Raw genomic sequence first — 23821 nt, forward strand, 5'->3', positions numbered from 1 at the left:
TCACTGATGAAATACTATCAATAAAGACCAGCCTTCTCCTCATGAAGAAAAATTCATTTATGGGTAGAACTTTGTGGCACCACAGATGCATGTCTTTTCACAGGCCCTTTGGTTTGATGTTTTCCTTGTAAAGCAGTCAAAAGAAATTGAAATGAATTGCAAAAGGTGCAGTTTTGGTAGATTGGTAAGTGATCTCATTCATACTGAAGCTAAATCCTCTAAGGCTAGGTGCCAAAATCTCCTGAAGCATTTCTGTAGCCAAACTGTGGACAGGTAGGCTGGATAAAAAGCAGCTTTGCAGAAAAGGGCCTGGGAGCAGCTGTGAAGAGTGAAAGCCTGGAAGTGTGGGTCAGTGTGCAGGCTGAGGGAAGTGGTTACTTCCCCTTCCTTGTGAGACCAGTACCTGGAGTTCTACCCATGGATTAATTTTTTTTTCCTGTTCTTGCCACAAAATGGTACAGGAGCTTAGAGGATGGTGGTGGGGCTGGAGCGTGTTATCCATGAAGAGATGAGGCTGTTCTGCCTGTAGAAGAGAAGGTAAAGATGGGTGGCTAAACTGAACTTCCATGCTTATATGGACCATATGGAAAAGAGATATGTACTCTTCCTACAGGTGTCAAGTAAAAGGACAACAATCTGCAGCGAGAGAAATTCCAGTTGCATACATGAAATCTAAACAATCACCATGAAAATGGTCCAAGACTTACAGCAGATACCCAGAGAGTTTGTGAAGTCTCCATCACTGGAAATTTTCAAAACTCAAATGGACAGACTCAGAGCCACTTGATCTAGCTTTGAAGTCACTTCTGCTTTGAGTAGCAGGCTCAACCTTCACCAAGCCTTTTCAACTTAGATTATTCCATGATTCTAGAGAAACAGACTTCTGTATGGAAAGCTGGGTATCATGGGGATTGACAGACCATCTGGCTGCCTCTGTGCATGCAAACTCTGTAGGTAGAAACAGTTTTGCTACAGTTTATCAGTGCAAGGGTTGATGTTCATGCTATGTGTCCCACAGAGAAAAGCCAACATTTGCAAATACACTAATTTAACCTTGACTCTACTGTAAGGATTTAAATCCTATGTCCTTGAAAAAATCTCGTAGGAAATGTGGACTTGAAACATAATCGAATAGTGTGCTGGGTGAATAACTGCAGCTGATCCTTACACTTGGGTCTAAGTTTAAAAACAAAGCGTAAGGTTTCTAGAAGTTTTCGGTTTGTTTTTCAGTTTCTTAACAGCTCTAAGTGTTTTGTTTTAATTGCTCTGTGCTGTAGGGAAACCACAGCAGATACCAAGTAGTAAAATCAGGTCATTTGCCCTCTTCCCCTATAGAAGTGTCATGTGCACTTTCATATCAAGAAACTGCTTCAGCTTTTTTTTTTCTCTGAAATGGAAAAGTTTTCACCTTGCACTCACAATATGGTCTGGTTTGGCTGACAGATGTCCTTCAGGCCATGCTGCAAGGGGAACTATTGGGAAAAGGCTGACATGTGGCAGAGCAGTGTTTCCAGATGCATTTTTGGCTTAGGTGATTGTGGCAGATTTGCTTTTAAACTGGTGTTCCCATCATATTTCAGACATGTAATTCTGTTTTGCCTTAGGTTATGTGATTAAAAACTCAGCTCCACAAATGGAAAGCAGACCAGAGGAAAGAGGTAACTTGTGCAGGTGCATCTGCCACTGCTGGGGGCTGCTGTGATCCAGCAGCTCCTCTCCTGAGGTGTGGGGCTGTGCGGCTCAGCACGCTGGAACCACCCACAACAGCGAGCCCTCAGAACCCGCAGTGGCAGCAAGCCTCCTGCACAAGGAGCACTCCCTGTGAAGAGAGGTGATGGTGCAGCCCGCCTGCTTTGTACATTGGTGAATGCTGGGTTTGGGATTAAGGCTCAACTCTTGTGAGCACAGAGGAGCAAGGGCAAGGGGAAGCCCAATACTGAATTGGAGCTCTTGAAGCTGAAACCCCTTTGCCCTTTCTCTTTCCTGGGCCATCTCAGGAGAGGTGCCCCCAGTCAAGTCCTTGGGTCACCTCATGGGCTTAGTGACCTACAAAGACATGGGCTGATGGGATGTTGGAGAAGTGTTTGGGGGGTGCATAAATCCTGTTCTGGGATACCTAGAGCCAGAACCCAAAGGGGAGAAAGGAGGGTGTCATGGTGGTTTGGAGGAACAAGCATGGGCAGAGAGGGAAGGGGGCAGTTGTGGGCAAACAGGCTGCTGCTCAGCAGTGTGTCTGGCTGTGCCTACCCCTCACAGCAAGTAAACTGTCTATCTAAGGATAAATTAGGGATGAATTTAGGCAAAATCTAGAAGCATTCATTTCCTTGAAAGCAATGTGATACTTGGCTACCTAGAAACGTTAGACAGAGATTGGGTTTTGCAAAATTATTCTGGCAGCCTTTATGAGAAAAACACCTTTATGGTGTTAAGTACCTGACATCCTGACTGATGTTTTCTTCACCTCCTTTGAACTGCGAAGTAAGAGGTCTGTGCTCTGTTCATTAAAAGGAAACTGATAAAATTGAAGATAAGTAGTTCAAAGCATTCCAAGCAAGCCAAGCTGAAATTACAAAATGTAGGTTCTGGGTTTCAGAGAGTAAATTAATCCTGGAGGTGAGAATTACATACATAATTTAACACATATTAATGGGAGAAATTTGAAATTTAAAGTAATTCCTATGGAATAAATTGTAGATTTAAGTAATAGGCTCCATCATTAAAAAGCAACACAAACATACACGAGTTACTGTTAACTGTAGCAGTGCAAGCCGAGTGTTTGTCAGTTGCATTCACTCAGTAGACTAATGTTAAGCCCTGTAAAATTTGAAATTAGGCACCTTAACAGAACCATTGACTGTACAAGAAAGTTTGAATTTTGAGCGAGTTTTGGCAGTGCAGATCTCTTTAAGGTTTGGTCACAGATGTCAGGAGGTGCTGATGATCTCAGAAAAAGAGGACAAATTCTCATGGTCATCTTCCATGAAAGAGAAAATTAATGAATACTTTCATGAGTTTCTGGTTTCAATGAATGTGTGCTAATTTGATGGCACTTGATTTGAAGGAGTTGGAAGTGCCAGTCAAACAAATGCATTGGGGATATAGGTCTCATCCAGCCTGGGAAGAGAGATTAGGATACACTAGTGTGATGTTAATGCATAGGAGCTCTTCTGCACTGATTCCTTGCATGCATGCTTTTGCACGAAATATCAAAATGTATTAAGATGAACTGTGGCAAAATGCAAAGGGACCCAGAGAGGCACAAAAATATATGCAGAAATCAGAGCCAAGGACCACTTTGAAAGAACCCAAGTCAATCCCGCTTGATTGAAAGAAAATTAAATCAAGAAAATTGATTGAAAGAAAATTAAATCAAGCACATGCACATGAATTGAGACTAACCCAAAGAACAATGAAGCTGAGAAGGCAATGGGTGGTAGCAGAGAGCAAGTTATGTAAAATTGTTTGGCACAGTAAGGGTGCTGGCAGCCACACAAGAGCTGTGGCTTGGTGCAGGAAATTCCCTTTGCACTGGCAGGGGGTGATTGAGGCTGTGCTCCATTCCCTGGGATATATGGATATGTTCATGATGGTGAAGCAGATACCAAGCTGGGCAGTTTAGAGCAGGGAGAAACAGGTGCAAGGATTGAGTTAAAAAATTTTAAAATCTGAAGAACTAACTGCATCATGTTAGAGATTAACTGTGAGGAGCACTCTGACCAAAAACCAGGAGCAAAACCTCCTGGTTTTGAACCAGGAGGTCATAATCCCATTTGTAAACAAAAATTCAGAAGGCGGACCTTAGTTTTGGCTGCATCCTGGTGTTGTAGGGAATTAGCTAGAAAATTGGGAAAAGCTTAGGAGATGTGTGGCAGTAGCAGCTCATATAGACTACGTGATCTCACCGCTCTGCCCCGCTGGTTTTTGTCATAGAAATACCTCGTAATGCTACAGGTCTAGCAGTACAAGCCATGTACAGAGCCTGGGAAACGCATGATTTTTCCAGGCAGTGACTCTCCTGTCCCGTGTTGATGGTGGGAGCAGAGCCGCAGAGGTTCTGTTCCTGCCACACAGCGTCTTCCCCACCACAGCCCCACCCTGCCTGGGGCTCCGGCTCGAGTGCGGGTCACAGAGGTGCCCGAGGGAGGAGATTCTTCATCTCTTTCTATGTCTTCCTCTGCTGTAGAGCAGCACTTAAGGTCTGGTTGAGGCTTAGAGCCATGGAAGCTAGAAAGCATGTGGGTCAGAGAGCAGTGCAGCTCATTCAAGACTCAATCTGGACCTGGCATTGGCCATTCCCATTCCTTCAGACTTTGAAGCAAAGAATCAGGTCTGTGCAGTACAGCGACAGAGCTGAAAGAAAAATGGGGTCACAAATGTAGGCCAATTGCCCATGCATCACGGAACAGGAAATCTTGCAGAACAGCCTTTTTCTTTTACTCATCTCTCAGTGTAGTTAGAATTTTTTAAAAATTTATGCATCCTGACTCATGATGTTGTATAATAAAAGGATCTGTTCGTCATGGGAAGCAAACTGGACACTGTCCAGTTGTGTGGTCTTTGACAATAAATAGCATCTATACATTTTCTTGTCGCTGCTCTGTTTTTACACAGATTACCTGCTTTTTTTTTTTTCTGTGTGGTAGAATCAAATTCTGCTAATGAATAATTTTTTATTTACTTGATCGTCTCATCCTTGAGGTGTTAGAAAGGGGAACTGAAACAAACTTTCAACAGGAAAGAACATAAAAGATATCATTCAAATCAATCAAACCTAATTGCTTGGAGTTTTTTTTTCCCTCCTTGGTTCCAACAGTATAGGAGAACAGAAGTTGAGCTTTGACAAGCTAATCACATAGCTAAAGACAGATTTCTTTCTTGAGAATGGTTGCCCTTTCCTCTCCTGGTTTTTGTTCCTAACCTGAGGGTTTAATCTAAAAACACAGCAGTCTGTTGTTAGCTGCCAGCCTGGGGCGCACAGTTACTTGGAGTGATTGTTAGTGAACTGTGTGCTTTATTTTTAGTAAATATGTTATTTAATAGAATTTAAGTCTCCATCTGAAGATGTGGCAGTGCAAAAAAGTCTCAGGAGTGTAGAATTTGCCAACACTTTGGGGAAAACAGAAATTTTGCTGCTTTGCCACAGGTGTTGCCCACCAGCGCAAGGTGCTAAGAGGACGGCCCCCACTGACCATTTGTCTGGGAAGGGGCAGTGTTTTCTCTGTGCGTGAGGTTGCACTGGGAAGTGGAATTTAATATTGTTATGTTAAACCTACTCAAGTGAATAAATGCAGGTACACTAATGTGTCATATGGACTAATTTTAGCCTCTACCAGCAGAAAACTGCACATATAGATAAAACTCCACAAGCACAAATTAGATCTAGTCTCAGGCACAGAAAGGAGGGGGATGAAGGACAGTTGAGGATCCTCTGCAGTGTATTTGGGGTTGGAATGGGCAGTGGTGAGGCAGTGTGGGATGAGTACTGAAGTCCTGGTGGAGCATGGTGAGGCACACTCCAGCTCTGTAGTGCAGAACATTCCCCACTTCCAGATTTGCACTGTGGTGTTAGCAAGAAGTTGAGCTATTCTACCTTCCCAGTAGTTTGATGGTTTGTGCAAAGGTAGAAACCTCTGATCTCAGAAAAGCCCTCTGCTTTGATTAGTCGTGAAGCCTGTCAAACTGGGAACTGTGCCACTCTAAGCACAACACAGGTAACCACAAGATGGTTACTTAAAAAATCCTGTGACTAATTGGGGTCTGAGGAGATGGCAATGCTGTTGCTCAGAAGGAAACAAAACCTACTCTGGTGTTGATCTGAGCTGTTAGAGCAAGTTGGAGGGGAGAAAGAGTCAACAGGAGCTCGATGTAAGTATAGACAGTTCAACATAGTTCTCCATGTGAGTAGGGGACCTCACTAAATATATTTGCTGGTCTTCCAGGGACCTGGATTAAACTCCTTGGACTGCCTTCAAATCAAGCAGAATTGGGTTTCCCCTTAGGAACACCGTATCGTTCCTGAAGAATTCAACAATAGAAGTTGCAATTTTGGTGGTACATTAAATTGTTGTGTAGTGAGAAGAGATTCTGGAACCAGGCAGACTGAGAGGCTGAAGTTTCAGGAAGGGCTGTGAGGCAGAATTGGGCATGCCAGAAATGTGCTTAAGTTCCCTCGTGGAGGGGCTGTGCTTCAGTCTGAGGTTCAGAGCACTGGAGTGGTAGAGGGACAGAAGAGATCCTTCTTGGGAAAGCAGGCTGGCAAAGGGCCCATGAAAAAGTTGTTGACAACATCTTCAAAGTCTTGCTGTGAGCTGGATGCTACTTTACTCTAACACTGACTGAAAACCACCCTGGGCCTTGCAGGAGTGCAGAAAGAGGGAAGATGAAAGACTTTTAGAGTAGGATGTTGTCACCTCAGATATAACAAGATAAAGTTGTAAGCAATCAGAAGTCTCTGTATATATGACTATTAAAAGACACAAGTCTAGTATTTTCCAATGATTCTGGTATTTTCTAATTATTAGAATTATAAGACTTTAACTGCGTTAAAAATTCTCTTAGGCCCTCTCCAAAAAAAAGCACCCTTATTTCATGGGTTATAGGAAATTGGACTCTAGCAGTTTCTTTCTTCTTTATTCAAACAGCAGCTTTTAAAATTAACTTATAATCAGAGGGGAGCTTTTAAAAATAAAGCCTTGTGCTACCTTCATTAGGGGGGCATCTTCTTCAACAGAAGCTCAAAATAACTTTTAACCATGTACCTCCGGTTGCCTGTAAAAATCTTCCAGTCTATCATTCTGTCTTGCCTTTAACAGTCTTTGTGCACTCAACAGTGATGGAAAAAGAAAATTAGTGTAAAGAAAAGTTATTTCTTAATCATAAAAAAGCCTTCAGGTAGAGCTACAAAATACTGACTCTTCCCACACACCTCTTGTCTCATACTGGACCATTCTCACATTTCACCTTCCATTTCAGTTAACCAGGCAGAGTGGCTGCATTTGAGAGCTTCATGTTGTGCTCAAGAGCTTCTCTCAAGCTGCTGGCATGGCCTCTCTCTCACCCTCTTGCACTCTTACCAGCCTCTTGTACCAAGAAATGTCTGCCTGAGTAATGAAACTGCAGCTAGTTCAGATGATGAGGAAATTACAAATTACTGTTGCAATACCATATCTTAACAAGAATTTCAGATTTGAGACATTAATCCTGCTATTGGTTCCACTTATGTAGAGCTGAGGTAACTTCAGAATTCTGAGGTGTCACTCAAGGTTATCAGGCAGTAGCATCTTAAGAGCAGAGGACACAAATCTAGTAATTACAGTGTAGCTTCTTTCATAGTTTCTCTTTAGTAATACAAATCAGTGAGGCATCACAGTGCAAGCATCTTTGTTCCATTTGTTTGTCTTAGATTCTTTAAGAGACCACAAAATTATCACTCAGGGATATCCAGGAACTTTCTGACTGAGCTCAACGAGTAGGAGTCTGTCTCTTTCTCTGGCACAGCTGAGACAGGGCACTCATCTCATAAAATCACTGAGAAAACTGTAGCAAAAATCCCATATTAGTGAAAACTGCTTGCCTGTTTTAGCCCCACTGAAGTATTAACGGGAAGGATTCTTTGACAAGGATACAAGCCAGTCTAAAGCCAGAGGTGGTGTGGATCAGGTTGGTCAGACAGGTCTGGCAGCATTTGATGCAGAACAAACACCTCTGGTCCTGCTGCCTACATTTGCTGTGAAAAGGCATCTTTCTCTTTTCCAGCCATGTAGGCTGAAGCCTTGATGACAGGGAAGGAGATTTTCCCTCCTTCCTCTCAAAAGACAGTAAGTAAAATTTGCATCATGTAACACTTGTGTATGTCTAAAAGGAAAAAGGAAAATGACCTCCCTAGACACACCCTGGCTGACAGCAGGCTGCTGTGTGAACCTGGACATGAGGAACACACCTCACTGTGGAGCTGGGTGATGAAGATATCCTCAGAGACCTGTTTTGGCAGTGAATGCCAGTCTTGATACTAGTGTAACAGAATTCTCTTTCTGTTGGACAGGCTGAAGGGTATTCCTGAAGGATGGGGTGCTCTGTGCCATCTACAACAGGGTGACCCAGGCATGACTGGCACGCGCGATTCTGCCAAGAAGACAGCATTTTCTCTCCACAATCAGTGTGAAATTAGGGGACCCTTTACAGACTTTATGTGTCACTATGGGTTAGTGTAGACAAACTTCACCCATGTGGGTGAGACCTTCCCTCTTGGTTGCAGATGGGAGTGACAATTCTCACCAAGAACCCTTGCTCCACAAGCACAGGGAGGGGAGTTAAGCAAGACCCAACCATATTTGGGACCAAGGTCTGGGGTCTTGTTGACTTTTGCCTGATCCCAGAAAGAGTTAGTTTGCTAAACATGGGGGAAATTCCTCACTTAAAAACCCCAAACAACAAACCAACAAAACACAGCAATAAAACAACAAAGACAATGAACACTTTTCTGTTGTTTTGCCAAACTAAGACAGGAACGAGGAGAGAAAGGCAGGTTCCAGTGCCCAGGAGAAAGTGCCTGTGGCAGCTGACATGTTGTCCCATCTATCATTTAAAACCAGACTGGAAGACACCTTTGAGATTATCCATGCCTTTAGAAGCAGGCAGAGATCTAGACACCTCACTAGTGTGAGGCCTTCCCTGGCTCAGCAGGGGCTGAAGAGTCAGTGCTGCCGTGTTAGATGCAGTGCAGTGGTTAGCTGTGGGTGTGCTGACCCTGCGCCTTCACCCTAATGCTGAGAAATCAAGGAACAGATCACACACATCTCATGTAACCAACACTGCTTCGAGGAGCCTTTTTGGATTCCAGTTTTGTATATTTGACACTGAGGTTGTCTGGTAAATGGTTCTTGTGGTGTATGCCTTGAGAGCCAAGACACTTAGTTCTGGCACTCTGGATTGAACAGGGAGCAGGTATGCTTGAGACAAATGGAGAAAAGATGCAGAGGAGCAGCACCTCTGCCCCTACAACTGACAGCCGGTAGAAGGAAATGACAAGCTGGGCCAGGTCTCACTTCAGCATTTCAGGTAGCAATGGCTCAGGCTAGAGGTGTTTTGGAAGAAACTGAGCTTGGAAATAGCAAAAGGAATATTGTGCCTGTGAAGTAATGAAAGAACAAGAATGCTGTCCCAAATATTGCCTGCTGAGTTGTGATCCTCACAGCAAACACAGCCTGCTGAGGTCAGTTGAACATGGACAGAAAGAATATTTTGGGGGCAAGAGAAAGAAACATATCTGTCAGATGGTTATCTTTGTAGGAGGAAGCAGATAGAACCCAAGAGTTTGTATAGGACCACAGAGAGCAGCAATGGGGAGAAGCAGCAGATCCTGGCGAAGGTGTCCCAGTTAGCATTTAGGTGGTGCTTTCTGGAACAGGCACTAAAGCTTCAGAGTAGTGAGAGCCCACTGGGGATGGTGATAGACCAGTGTAAATTTAGTTGCCTGTCAAGCCTGGCCAAAAAACTGGGAGGAAGACGATGTGAAGCAGGACGTGGTTAATACTAGTTCACTTTTCAAAATCTCAGCAGTGGAGGCAACCAAAACATCCAGGGAAGAAAGGACCATGGGTTTCCAGCTTTCTCCAGTGTGTTCTCACAAACACATATACCATTCCCTCTCAGTAAAGAACATGTTTGTGCCACACAGCACAGTCACATAATTCTAAAATCACGGAATAGTTTGGTTTGGAAGAGTCCTTCAAAGGTCATCTGGTCCAATCCCCCTGGAACAAGTAGGGACAATACCACAAAGAGATGAGCAAGGTGCCTGGGCAGTCATCAAAAATAATCTAACTTGGAGAAAGATGAATAGATCCTTTGGGGGCTGTACTGCTTCTGCCACCTGAACTGGCATAGCTCTGCACCGGGTAAGGAAGATACATCGAGAGACCTGTTAAGAAGTTTTGCTGTAGGTGAAGAAATTTCCTTCTAAGGAAGGAAAGGCTAAGAGCCACAAACAAGTTTCTGGTTTTCCAGGTTATATTGGATTTGTGTGGCAATGTTTTAGTGGAAGTGGTTGAGGGATGCTACAGCTTCCCATGTCCAACAGACCCAATGCCAGGCACTCCAAGACAGATGCATTGCTGGTCAAGGCCAAGTCTATCGGTGATGGTGGCAAAGCCTCTGGGATAACATATTTAAGAAGGGGCGAGGGGGGTGGAAATCCTTCACAAGAGCAATGGCAGATAAAGAAGAGAAGAGTAAGAATATATGAGAGAATATAACAGCTCTAGAGACGCCCAGGTAAAGCAATCAGTGAGTGATCTTTCCCTGCCCTTATCTCATGAGCCTTTCATTGTATTTTCACTCCCATGTCCATTTGAGGAAGGGAGTGATAGAAATGCTTTGATAGGCACCTGGCATCCAGCCAGGGTCAACCCACAAGCCAGCACTGAAGTTCAAATCAGTGCCACAATGCCTACAGAACTGACCTGTCCCTTTGTGCCCCTGGTGTCACAAGTACAGTTATACCTGAGTAACTGGGCTAACTGTTCTTCACTCTCCAGGCTGCTGCCCAACAGTATAATTTCAGTAGATTTAGCTGTGCTGTTTGATTCTCTAACATACCTGTCCCACAGCACTAGCGAGTTCTTGTCTTTGTGCAGGCTAGATTGTATTTAAGGAAACAAACCCATCATCCCTGAGGAATGGATGTAAGCACATGCTTGAATTCTCCATGTAGCACAAAATTAATCAGCTGCAGTTGCCAATTTGTTGTTCCTGGGAGGAAACATTCAGTAATGTGCCTTCCATTATTACTTCTTTAGTGTCTTTTTTTTTTACTTTTTTTTTACCACCTATGAAATCAAAGTGGAAAAATCAATGTTATTAAAGCCCTAACCACCAGTGATTTCATGCATACTAGAGATCAAATGATAACAGCAGCTGCCCACTCTTAGAAGGGAAGTGAAAGGTTATCTCTCTGCTGCAGTATGAATTCAGACAGATGTGTCAGCTGCGCACAGCAGAGGATCCTGTGTCAGCAAGTATTTTCCCTGTCATCTGCCTGGCACAACACACAGCTCTGTGCATTTCCTTTCTTTCCTGATCCACACAGAAATGAATAGTTGTGCTCAATGCTCTAAAGGGATCACGGCACAACTCTTATGCTGTGAAAGTTAAGTGCCTGAAACATTTAAAACTTGTTAAAAGCCAAACTATTTAAACGTGTTTTTTTGTCTCACTGATTAGTATCTGACCATAGAGAGGATGTGTGATTAGGACACAACTTCCTTCCTATACCAGCCTGCACAAGAGGCATCTCAGTGGTGACAGTATGGAAGCAGTAATTCCTCCTGTCCAGAAGACCTAGAAGATTTTTCTCCTTGCAGAGCAATCTCCTGTGGCAGTTTCTCTCTGGGTAGCCTCAGATCATTGGTGCGGTTAGTGGTATAATGAGGGAGTCATTGTCTCATTGAAGTGGCCAGCCAGCAGCTCCAGTTTGTCTTTGCAATCAGCAAAATCACACTCACATACTGAAAGGCACGTGCTGTAACTTGGTCCACGCAGGAGGAAAGAAATCGTCTCTGATCTGTATTCAGCCAACGCAGGGACTGCATTTGTGCAGACACAAATTCAAATTTCATTCTTCCATTTCATCACCGGTGGCTTTAGGTGGGAGCTGGGATCACAGATGCCTTAAAACTTCCATACTGTACATCCAGTTGCAGCATTAGGTATATAAACAACTTTTAAACTATCTTTAGCTCTTACTCAGGCCATGAAACCCACTGCTGGAGAGATGGGATTGGTACATTCCATGGTGTGGGTATCTTGTAAAAAAGCGTCATATGAAGAAAGTACAAGTCTAAAAAGAAATCAGGTCACTGAATTCAACATATTCAGATTAAAACATAAATGCTTGGGAGTACAGAGTGATGACAGGCTCTGAGAAACTACTTTGGTAGTTATTTCAATGAGACATGAAACAGAGAGGGAATGACTGAGTGAAGCCATAAAAAAAATGTTACCACAATGGGTATGAACTGACTACAGGATCAAAACCAGGATTTATGTCAGCAACTGGGAGCAGTAATTCCTCCAGTACAGAAGACCTGGAAGCATATTTAGCTCTGCTTGTATCTCGTATCTTGCATCTCCTGTGTGCAACACTTCTGACATGGAAATTCACTCGTCCTCTACAGTCTAATACAAACACTCGTAGAACTTAGTAAACAATTCAGCAGAATTTTCTTTCAGTAGATCATTGACTTCAGAAAGCAGTTATTTGGAAATATTCTGCAATATTTTGTCTTCTTTAAGGTAATATTCTTATTTTTAAAAAATTTACATCCACTTTAGCAAGTATATGACTTAACCCCTTAAATAAGGGACTGGATTTGCATTACACATTCTTTCTTGGGATTTCAGGAACAAACACATTTTCTGGTCTATAAAATAATTACTTTTGGGTTGGAAAAGTAAAAAAGTGAGATTACAAGTGCCTAGTATCTTCACTCAATAGGCTCTTGGCAGTACAAGGGTTGTGTTATTGTGTTCATCACTGTTAGGGTTCATTACTTCTGGCATAACCTGGGGAGGTGCTTTTACCAGAAATGGTTCTTAAACCTTTTTAAGATAAGCAGTCAAAAGGGAATAGTAAGAAACAGACCAAATGCAGCATAATCTAGAAAAAGCTTTTTCTTAAAATAAAAACCCCATGATTTCAATAAACCAGATTTTTCCTACAGAATGCCTTTAGCTATCCCGGAAGCATTCTGATGAAAAATTGAAGTGTGTTAATTGGAAAAAGCTGGTCTTAAGTCTCATGATTTCTACTCCTTTTCCTGTCTAAACTTCTGTGAAATCTTAGACCATGGAATGACATTACTTACTGCCTACTTTCTCTGTCCAAAGCTGGGAAACCTAGCCTGACTGATAAACTGAGATCACAAAAGATGATAAAAACATAAACAAGCATATGGTAACTCAGGTGTGCATCTTGGTGCATTTTATAAACTAGTATTTTTGAATTTTAAATGGAAAATTTATAATTTACAGCTTTGGTTTATTGACATTTTCTCCAATAGAATAAAATCTGTTTGACCAGCTTCTCTGAAGTCAGTGATTATCAACAGGAGTATGCACTTACTGCTCTTCATGCTTCTTTCTGGAACTCAGGCCCACTATGAGCTCAGCTAGTTCTAAGAAGTGATGCTGCAGTGAAGCAGAGGAGGGCTCTGAGTATGACTGTGCTCCTCCTTCAGAAATTCCATGTTTAGTCTGACAAGAAATCACATCTGAATCTTTACCATGACCAGCAAACTCTTTCCCATTAGGTTTTCTTTTTCAGCCTGACTTAATTTTCAAGATAAATATCGAGTGCATTGGTGGACGAAAAGTGGTGGGTGGTGATACCTGGCAAACACAGTCATACCCTGGGCTGGAGGCAAGCCCTGAGCGCTGACTCTGCAGGCTCCTTCCCAAGCACTCTGTTTACAATGCCACCCATTTAATCCCTGAGCCCTAGCTGCTCCAGTGGGAAAAAAACCCTGTAGAAGGTCTTTAGGAGGGCTCTGTCTTCCCTAACTGGCTTGACAGAGGTGACCAAGGGATAAAAGCATTGATGGATGCTGGTGAGTGTGAGATGGATATCAGTCACTGACACCTCATAATGTGAGAGGAGGGCTGCCTCTGGCAAGGGGATAATGGAAGCAGATGGGAGTGAGGTAAAAGGGGAACAAAAATGATCAAAGGGGAAGGAAGTGAGGGGAATTACAAAATGTAATGCTGAAGAGAAATTATAAAGACAACAAGAGATGGGAATAAGAGAAATCTAGAAAAGCCAAACAAAGAAAGAGGAAGAAACAGGGAGAACAAAAAACTAAATACAGAAATACCAAAACCAGCAAAAAGTTTTGACAAGAAGTGGAAAGCTAGATACAAACAAAGGAAGGAAATTTTGATAGAATTACGAAAAAATATATATTGACAATGTGGGATAGTCATGATGAGAATATTAAATAGGTAACACAAACAACTTGAATGTAAATACATAATTTACATTTTATAGTCCAAAAGAATAATGAGGATACTAGAACTTCAGCTGTCGGCTTGTTTTTTTAATTAGGTTAGACTAATCTAAATTTAACTGAAAGAAGAAACATGAAATCAGGTTGGAAGAGCATAGGTGTGCATGCTGCCTTTCTTTTAGAATTAAAAAAGATGACATACTGTGTCATTTCAGAAGAAACTTGTGGATTCTGGAGCAACTCAGACAATGGCTTAGCTTTCCCTATCCTTAACTATTTCCTTTCCTTAATTACTGGTGGCAGAAAACTAACATGTGGTGAGATTTGAAAAACCACAATTACCATATTAGCTAAGCGAGAGCAGATTTCCTTTCAGAGCTCTAACACATGAACCAAAAATAGTTAACACAGAGATTAACAAATAGTTGTGTTGAGAAGAACGAACTCTTTCCACTTGCCACAGTGTGAAGGTGAAGCACACAGCACCTGTTAAGAAGGCTGACTCATTGAAAGGAACTGTGTTGAAAAGGTAAGTTGGACTAGGTACCTTGTCGTAAATTTGGAATTCACCAAACAGTGAATTCTTCACCTTCTGGAAGATTGTTATTTGTGCTAGATATTGAATGTCTTACAGACTAAAAGCACAAGATACATTTAAATTAGAAAGCACCTGATTATGGAACAAGGTGAACAATAGTTTTTGTAAAGGATCGGCCTCTGATTTATCTTAAATTAAGCATTAAAAATCTGATGTATATTTCTCATTCAGTGAAAATATATTGATAATATTCAGTTTGTTCACAGGCTAATTTTGGTATTCCAAAGGTAAGTTCTTTGAGAGAGATGTTGGAAGCTGTTACTAGAAGTGCTTGTCTGAATATGTATTACAATCATGATAGACTTGGTGATTTGGAGTCGCAGATAGTTTTGGAATGGAGAGGGATTTTCTACTTCTGTTACTCATTATCTGCTGGTTACATGACTGACATGTGTTACATTTGTCTTTGTGCAATGAAGACAATGCACAAAGATTGCACAGATCCATCTCTTCACTCCCCAAGTTATGAGAAAGAAACACTAGAAATGCTTCAATGAAATATCCCACAATGACATGTCAGCAAATTACATTACCAGCAGAATGCGTTCCTCCTCTGAATTTGCTGCTTTTTACAGGGTTTGAGCCCTTGTTTCAAACTGTCAGAGACTGTGAACAGGAATCTGTGGTTTTCTTCAGACAGTGTTTACAGAAAGTGAGTTCTCTATAAACAGGATCAAGGCTGCTATATGTAGCTATGTAGCTGCATTACTACAAAGAGTACGTGCACCTCAGTTTCTCAGGAGTAAATGTACTGTGCCTTGCAGCACTTGAGGGACAGGAGATTTCCAAGTGAAGCTTGTGTTTTCTTTCCAAGAAAGTCCATTCCAAGCCTCATCTCAAGTTAATTAGATTTCCATTATTACAATTCAACATGCAAATAACAAGTTAGCAAAACAGCACAAAAATGCAGTTAAAAGGAAAGTCAAAACCCCTTTCACGAAAGGTTCAAAGGATGGCTTTGAAAACGTGAAGTTTTAATGATGGAAATTGTTATGAATTATATAATTATAACTGAAGAGTGAAGAGTGCTTCTCTATTGTGATTAGGGTGTCTTGAAAGATTCACAAGGAATTCTGTCTTCACCACTTGTCTCTGCACTGAAACTCCCACATCTTCTTTCCTCCACATTACTGGACTTTATAAAACCATTTTCAAGGACTTAACTATGTTGTGGATTTAATCACAACCTGCTTCAGATCTGTGATGACAGGGAGTCATTTAGTCCAAAGAGTGATAAGGAAGTCAAATTATCCTTCTAGTGACCCTGCTGAAGTTATTTGAATCACAGATAGATTTCACACTTTTTTGCTTTGTATGCATCAAACAGTGAAGATTGCAGTAACATTCAAAACATGCTTTCACCACATATGCATGCCCATTTCCGTAAAACAAGACTGTCACTTCAGGGCTTTCAGGTATCTCTGTGTTGCTCCATGCACACACGTATTCGGTAATAGCTGAAGTCTTGGATCCTGTGAAAATGAGCCATTGAGAAAATGACATGTGCCTACTCAGAGGATTATGAACCATTACAACATGGTGCTTTAAATGCTACTTCTCTTTTTGACACCAGACAGCATTTTTGTTCCATTCACTGCGTGTGGTCAGTGGAAAGAAGCACCGAACCTAAGCTGGTAGAGAGCCACTGCCCCTGTGATTTGCTCTGTTTAGGAAAAAAATGAGTGAGCAGAACATCTGTCATCCTGCATTTCTTTAGGTCCAGTGTTCTATTAATTTAACAATATCTTAGAATCTTACAAGACTGTCTAGATTCATGCCATTTTACTTTTTGTTCTCCTTCCTGCTAATGCAAATATCTAAGTTGTGTTCAAACCCAGGTCTGCAAAAGAAACATTTCTAGGTTTTAAAATTCAGGAATCATGAAATTAAATTAAAATTCATTCCAACTAATTTTAGCAACAGACTTGAACAGCATGAAAATGAACAGCAAATGCTTGTGCCAAACAGGCAAATGCAGCCACATTTTACTTATCTACCTGCATTTGCTCATTTTGTGTTTGCAGATCTGGACAAACATTTGGGTTGTGTGCACCTTGACATATAACAGATTACTATTTTTTTTCCTCTAAAACAACTGCTAATCAATTTGGTAATTATTACTTGTCTCATTTCACAGTTTTACTCTAAGCAGTCTTGTTGATTTAAATTATTGATCTTGAAACTAATCATCTGCATGACATTAAGTGCACCCTTTGCAAAACCAGGTCATCAGTCAGAACCCATCTGAGCACAAAGGCAATTAACACCCTGCTGATTATGATTCTGATTCTAGCTTGATAATTTTAAAAATAATATCATTACATAGGTAGATTAATAAGTAAATTAATAACATATTTACCTCCAGCTTGAAATTTTTCAGCACAGCAACATTTTCCTTTACATAAAAAACAGGTTATTGCTGTTGCTTGTGAGGAGGAAGTGGTGGTTATTTCAATTTATCTCTGTACCTTTAACTAATGCTGTTATTTCTTGTTTTCTAAATTAGAGTGTGCTCTTGTTAAAGCTGATGGTAAATGTGTTTGAGGCAGTCAAAAGAATCACACATCCTCTTTCACCTGGCCTTCAGACAATTCTCAAATTGGGTAAGTACTAAAATAAAGCAGGTAATCTGTAATCAGTGTATAAATCTGGCAAACGTATTAAACTGAAGATGTAAGTGGGATTCTGCTCACAAGGATGGAATACTGTTAAAAGTACTTAATGACTGAATTTGTTTTCTTCATAGAATTCTGTCTTTTTCCCCAGGTCTGTCTTTATTCATTGTGTTTTGTTTGTACAATTCAAATAGTATATTTGCTCTTAAGGTTGCCGTTTAGTCTTATGTTTGAATACTTGCACACTGCTTTCATAGTGAAAAGAAATGTGATTATGTGGATAAAGTGGAAAAATACTAAGCTCAAAAATTCAAGACTTATATATTTAATATTGAGAATGTAGGTATTTTTGAGTGCACATGCACAGACATATACTACCCATACTTAGTACACAACCAATGGTAGGACACACCATCTTATGTATGTATGTATGTATGTATGTATGTATGTATCTATCTATCTATCTATCTATCTATCTATCTATCTATCTATCTATCTATCTATCTATATGTATGAAAATTTATTTCTGTATTTACCTTATACATTAATGCTAAATAAAGATGTAAATATGCAGATTATAAATTATAAAGGTACCTACTGAAACACTGTCAGAAAGATTTAAATTGAAAAGGATTTTTTGTTTATACGAGCTATGATTCAACTTCCTCAGCAGCCAGTGCATCTTTTTAACAACTTCTGAGAATGCTGTTTCAAATGCATAAAAGGAAGTCAGCTCAAGAGATTTAAATCGGGTCTAAATCTGATCTCTGCAATTCTGATTTCAGTTTGAGTCCTTTGCTACAACTCTCATACTAAACATCCTCAGGAAGCTTCTGCTGGACAGTAGAAGTAATTTTGTGAATAAATGTGTGGCTGGTGGTGCCTTTTTGAATTCCTGTAGGATCAGGGAGAATATGCATCTCTCCTGTGATGAGTAGTGGTTGTTCCCCATACGATCTCTGCTGAATTCTTCTGCGAACTAAAGAGTCTTTTCTTAGTAATCATCTGAAGAGAGCTCCCTTCTTAGCCCTCATTGCAGACTGTGGGAAATACCCATGGCTCCCTTTCTTCTAAATGCCCTCACCCAATCACCTTTCTTCTGTATGTCATGCTCATGTTTCAGAGTAGCTTTGTCTAATTGGAATGAAGAGTGACTTTTAGGTAGAAGATATGCTGTCAGACACTCTTTGTATATTCTAACCATGTAGGTCTTAAAAAGACATGAATGGCAGACACATAGAATGGTATTTTTCTTGCAATGATAAAATAACAGTTTCTAAAATAATAACCTACACATGTACCCCTTTAATTCTGTCCATCTGAAGAATTACTGTAGCTGCCAAGGACAAAGGGTAACAGAAACTCCAAGCAAGGTCATGAGTATGTCTCTGGATGAGATCAGAAAGTGTAAAGCAGCGGACAGTGACTAAAATTGTGCAAAGGTGGGCTAGGGGACCACAGCCCTTGGGAAATTGCATAACTTGCCTGCTTGCCCTACACATCTCTGCACTTCTGAGAGACACCTTTAATTTGTTTGAGATTTGCTTCAAAAGGTGCCTAAGCACTTTCAGGCTGTCATATTCCTGCAGCTTCTAAAAATCAGTTTTGAAAAGCCAGCAGACAAAGCTGAAGAGATAGTTAAATATTTGTTTAAAGGCAGGAAATTCAAATAAGATGTGATGCCTTGGCTACACCATATAGTTTAGGTCTTTACCCAGCTGCAGCCCTCTGTCATAAGCCAGCATCCCCACATGAGTCATCCTCATTATGCTTTTGGAAAGTATTCTGTCCTTTCTCTCCCCCAATTTCCCCATTGTATCTGGACTTTATCTGCTCCACTTTTACAAATCCTCTTTCTCTCGTTTTCAACATTAGGTAATTCCCAAACAAGAAGGTTTTGGTTTTGTAGACTTAGAGCTGACCCATGTGCTCTTCCCAATTGGCAACACAACTAGCAAAAAGCACAAAAACTCTAGATAAAGCTGCCCTTCACAGCCTTGACAAATATGGGACCTCATGTCATCCTGTCCCTGAAATTACTGCTTAAACACTACTTTGCTGATAGGTGCAGTTCTCAGAGAGCAGCTAATGGAAAGAAGGGAAGGGCTGAACTCATGCAAAGGGAGTCTGAGGAATGAAATCTCCTGCCCGTGAGCTCCCGTGTGTGGTGGAGCAAGTTATTTAAACCCAGCTTCCCGCGCGTGGTCACCAATGGCACGTTCCCCATTTTATTTTTCTGTGACTTTAGACTCTGTGATCTGATTTGCAGAAGTCTGATCCTGGATGCAAACAGTCAATGGATTTAATCTTTTACCTGGCTGAAGTCCTTCATAATTTTAAGTACTCTAAGAAGTGATGTTGAGGGGGATCCATGTCTCAAACTGAACATCTTAAGTAATACTTAACTCTAATGACTCAGATTCTCCCTTTTAAATAAAGGTGGTAATACTTTTTTACCACAGGGTGTTGTGCAAATTAAGTAAGCCCCATCTGTAAAACAGTTAGGTATGACAGTGATAAAGAAAACAATTTTTTTTTTCATATGGTGCTGTCTGAACTGCACACTGAGCACTGCATGGTAAATCTGTGCACTGAGCAAAGACAAAACACCAGTGCTCAGTCTGTTCATACATTGTGCACTATCCTCTGTTCTATAAGAAGATATTATTCTTTTGCTCTTCTATTTCTTCACTAGTGTAATAAAAAAGGACAAATAATGTTATGTTGAAAGAGCTGAGACACTGATAAAGGGTCAGAGTGGGGAAAAAGGGTAAATTGTGTCATTATTGTTATGAAGTATACTAAGGGAGTCCTGTTTATATTTTCCATATTTCCCTCAATACATGGATTCCCATTGTCATACAGAAGTTCTCAAAGTAAACTTTAATTTATTCTAATTTCTTGTGAAGTAACAGTCACATATTCTCATATATCATTTATGAATAAACATTCAATATATAAGTCTGTGCTCTTAATAATGCTGATAAAAACCATTCACTTTCTACAACTGCACATTTTGTAGAGATGTGTGATTTGTTAACATGTTCCAGTGATGAGATTCTGTTTTGAGTAGGTTTTTTTTCCAATTTTGTTTTTCTACTTGTTCACACTTCTTGTGCTTGTTTTCTGATTCAATCTACTTTATTTTCTCTTCAGAGATACTTGGGAAAATATTTTGAGGTTCTTCTGAACATATTTTTCTGAGAAGTGTACTGCCAAAATGAATTTTGTAAGTACCTAATTGATAAACTATGTTAGTATATCAATAAAGCAATGACTTTGTAAGACTCAGTTCCTTGAGGCTGCAGATCCAAACACTTATTTCAGGAGTGAAAATCTGAAGAGATGTTTCTGTCAGCAGAATTCACTGTCAAAGCACATTGTTTAATGGATTTTCACTACAGGTGTGGTGTTTGTGGTGCAGGTGCATAGGTTGCCTCTCTAGCTGAGTAGAGAGAAGTAATCATTTTTGGGCTTGACTTAGTCAAGCTACATTAGTATGAAATGCATATCATGCTAGAAAGGCCTGTTTGCCTTTTGTGATGGTAAAGGAAGACTAGACCCCCTAATTCGAATTCAGACTTTTACACTTAGAGTTTTACATTTACACAGACTTTTACTTTTAGAGTCTTCTGTGACAGCAGATTTGTCCTTTCTGCACAATGTATTTAAATATGAAGGCCTTTGGGATATCCAAAAGGATTATTTCCACATTTGTATTTTAAGTATGATTTTATGAAATTTCCTAGATAGGGCTTACAAGCCTTGTCTGTATTGTTAAATGCATTTGTAATTGGAATGTGTGATCATTTATTTATCATGTTTCTACCATACAGGGATTAAAGATTAACATCTGTGTGTTAACTGGTGTTCTCCTTTTCTACAGACAGACCCTAATTCTACAGATTACCCCTATTATTCAGACTATGCTTCTCTGATCACGCCACCTTGTTCTAAACTGGAAGTCAGGAACTTCACAAAAGCATTTCTGCCAGTTGCATACTCGTTGATTTGTATCATTGGCCTCTTTGGTAACATCTTTGTGGTGATGACCTTCGCTTTATATGAAAGAGCCAAGTCCATGACGGATGTGTACCTCCTCAACATGGCCATAGCAGACATCCTCTTTGTTCTTACTCTTCCACTGTGGGCAGTGAATTACGCTGCTGATGAATGGCTTTTTGGTGACTTCATTTGCAAAATGTCTAGAGGTATCTATGCAATCAACTTCAGCTGTGGCATGCTGCTTTTGGCCTTTATCAGCGTGGACAGGTACATTGCTATCGTACAGGCAACAAAGTCCTTTAAACTCAGGGCGAGGACTCTCGCACATAGTAAACTCATTTGTTTGGCTGTGTGGATATCATCGATTTTAATCTCTAGTCCCTCTTTTCTGTACAATGAAAGTTACAGCTTCTCCATGAATGAAACCAAAGAGATTTGTGATCACAGATCTGCCAGAATGTCTGAAAGCACAACGCTGAAATCGCTGCTGCTATGGCTACAAGTTGCATTTGGATTTTTTATACCTTTCATATTCATGGTTTTTTGCTACACCTTCATTGTCAAATCCTTACAGCAAGCTCAGAATTCCAAAAGAAACAAAGCAATTCGTGTGATTGTATTAATTGTAGCTGTTTTCCTAGTTTGCCAGGTACCTTATAACATTGTTCTTCTCATAACTGCTGTCAACATGGGCAAGATTGACAAATCTTGTGACAATGACAAGATAATGGCTTATGCAAAATACACCACTGAAGCCATAGCATTTTTACACTGTTGTGTGAACCCTGTGCTCTATGCTTTTATTGGAGTGAAGTTCAGAAGTTATTTTGTGAAGCTAATGAAGGACCTATGGTGCAAGAGACACAAGAAAGATTATAAACGTAGTTCAAGGACAAACTCTGATACTTATCATTCAAGACAGACTAGTGAAATTCTGTCTGACAATGGATCATCTTTTACTATATAATACAATTTGAACATTAGGACTGAAGGACTCTTCTCACCAAGAAACCCAAACTGATGTCACTGTGCATGTGACAGACAGCAAGTTGTCTGAGCTTCTCTGTGCCTCTAAATGAGATCCAATGATCTACACCTCCTTTCAGGAAATTAATTTAGATAAAGGAATAATAGTGTCCTGTGTAAAACTAAAGTCTTATTCGCTTCTCTTAATGCTCTTCTAAACTACATCCTCTTGAAACTGTAAAGAAAGTGAAGTTTAAAGAGGAACCCTCATCATTGTATAAGGAAAAAATTGCATCTCATCTGTCCCACAACATTGAAATATCCCCAAAATAATAAGTAAATGAATAAGGTTATGTCTAGGCTCTTTCTTACATTTATGTTGTTTCTGTTAATTACTTCTACCTGGAAATGCTAGTGAAGTGTAGCTCTCCACTGTGCTTATATTGCAGACAGGTCACATTGTGACAATACTAACCCAAAGAGATGGCATTTGAGCAAAGCTCAACAAGGAATGCAAACAGTAAAATGAAAAAAACAGGCTCAGGACTGCTGACATAGCTGGGTGCTTGGTCTTGTAAATCTTTGCCCAATGCTATTCTGAACAGAGAGAGAAGCTTTGATAGAGTTTCCTCTCATTGTTTGGCACAGGATTCAGATGCTGGAATCCGACAAAGCTGATAACCTGATGAATATCTCTTTGTGAAAAGTTGCCTCTTTCTAGCTGAAATTCACACTCTGCTTTTTAAAAGGCAGATAACTGGATAAAATTGCAATTACTCCAACACAATTTGTTGGGATGTGATTGGTGACAAAATATGAAGCATTTCTTTGTATTTAGCTATTGCTAGCAAAGATTCCTTAGGAATGCATTTACCAGCTCAAATATGCATATATATATTTTCAGAAATTAGTTAGAAGTTATTATCTGAAAAAAGAGCAAATCTGACTTAATTCAGCCAAAATTTTTACTGAGTCAATATTTGACTCACTATGAAAATAGGAATATTTATAATAAATGCAATTTGTTTTACCCAGCCTTGACTCTTCAGCAAATCCTCAGCAGACCTTCTGCTTATTGAGTGAGCTTTACCACTGTTACAGTCACTCTGGGACAGTGAGGTAGACAGAAGCAGGAGCTGAAGATCCCTCGAGGAAATCATTAATAGGGTACTACATGAAACTAGTACTGTACTTGGCTAGTCCAATCCATCCTTGTTTCCTCTGCAGTGTCAGGTTTTTAAATATGGGTACCAGATATGATAAATATTGCATATATTCATCATAACTGAATAGCAATTTTGCAAGGATATGATAAAAAATTATGTAAATACAGATGCCTGCATTTGCTGTATGTAGCAATGATGATTTTCTGGAAGAGAATAAAAGTTGTAACTGAATAGGAAAAAATCCCCTCATATCTAAGAGTTCTGTGCTACATGTGTTGCCATGAAACATTCTTTTACCCCGTGCAAAATCTGTCACATCTGAACAGTCTGTCCCTCGTGGGCTCCCTGAGGGAGCGTGCCCCAGGGTGGGAAGTTCAGAGCTGGAGCAGCTGCAGCGGCTCTTGGGCAGAACCTCCCAAGGCTCCAGAGTGTATCCCCTGGCTCCTGCCACCCCACTGGCATTGGCCTTCA

General features: G+C 40.4%; 1 protein-coding gene across 1 annotated transcript; it reads left to right on the forward strand.

Annotated features, from left to right (window-relative positions):
* The first annotated feature begins 14442 nt into the window (after positions 1 to 14442).
* Positions 14443 to 23575, forward strand: CCR6 (C-C motif chemokine receptor 6). Its single transcript, XM_009092884.4, has 4 exons — positions 14443 to 14529; positions 17105 to 17201; positions 20370 to 20442; positions 21100 to 23575. The coding sequence occupies exons 3-4, from the start codon at positions 20434 to 20436 to the stop codon at positions 22183 to 22185; spliced, it is 1095 nt and encodes a 364-aa protein (XP_009091132.1). The 5' UTR covers positions 14443 to 14529; positions 17105 to 17201; positions 20370 to 20433; the 3' UTR covers positions 22186 to 23575.
* Positions 23576 to 23821: the final 246 nt, after the last annotated feature.

Source organism: Serinus canaria, chromosome 3, assembly GCF_022539315.1.
Source record: "Serinus canaria isolate serCan28SL12 chromosome 3, serCan2020, whole genome shotgun sequence".
NCBI classification, from domain to species: Eukaryota; Metazoa; Chordata; class Aves; order Passeriformes; family Fringillidae; genus Serinus; species Serinus canaria.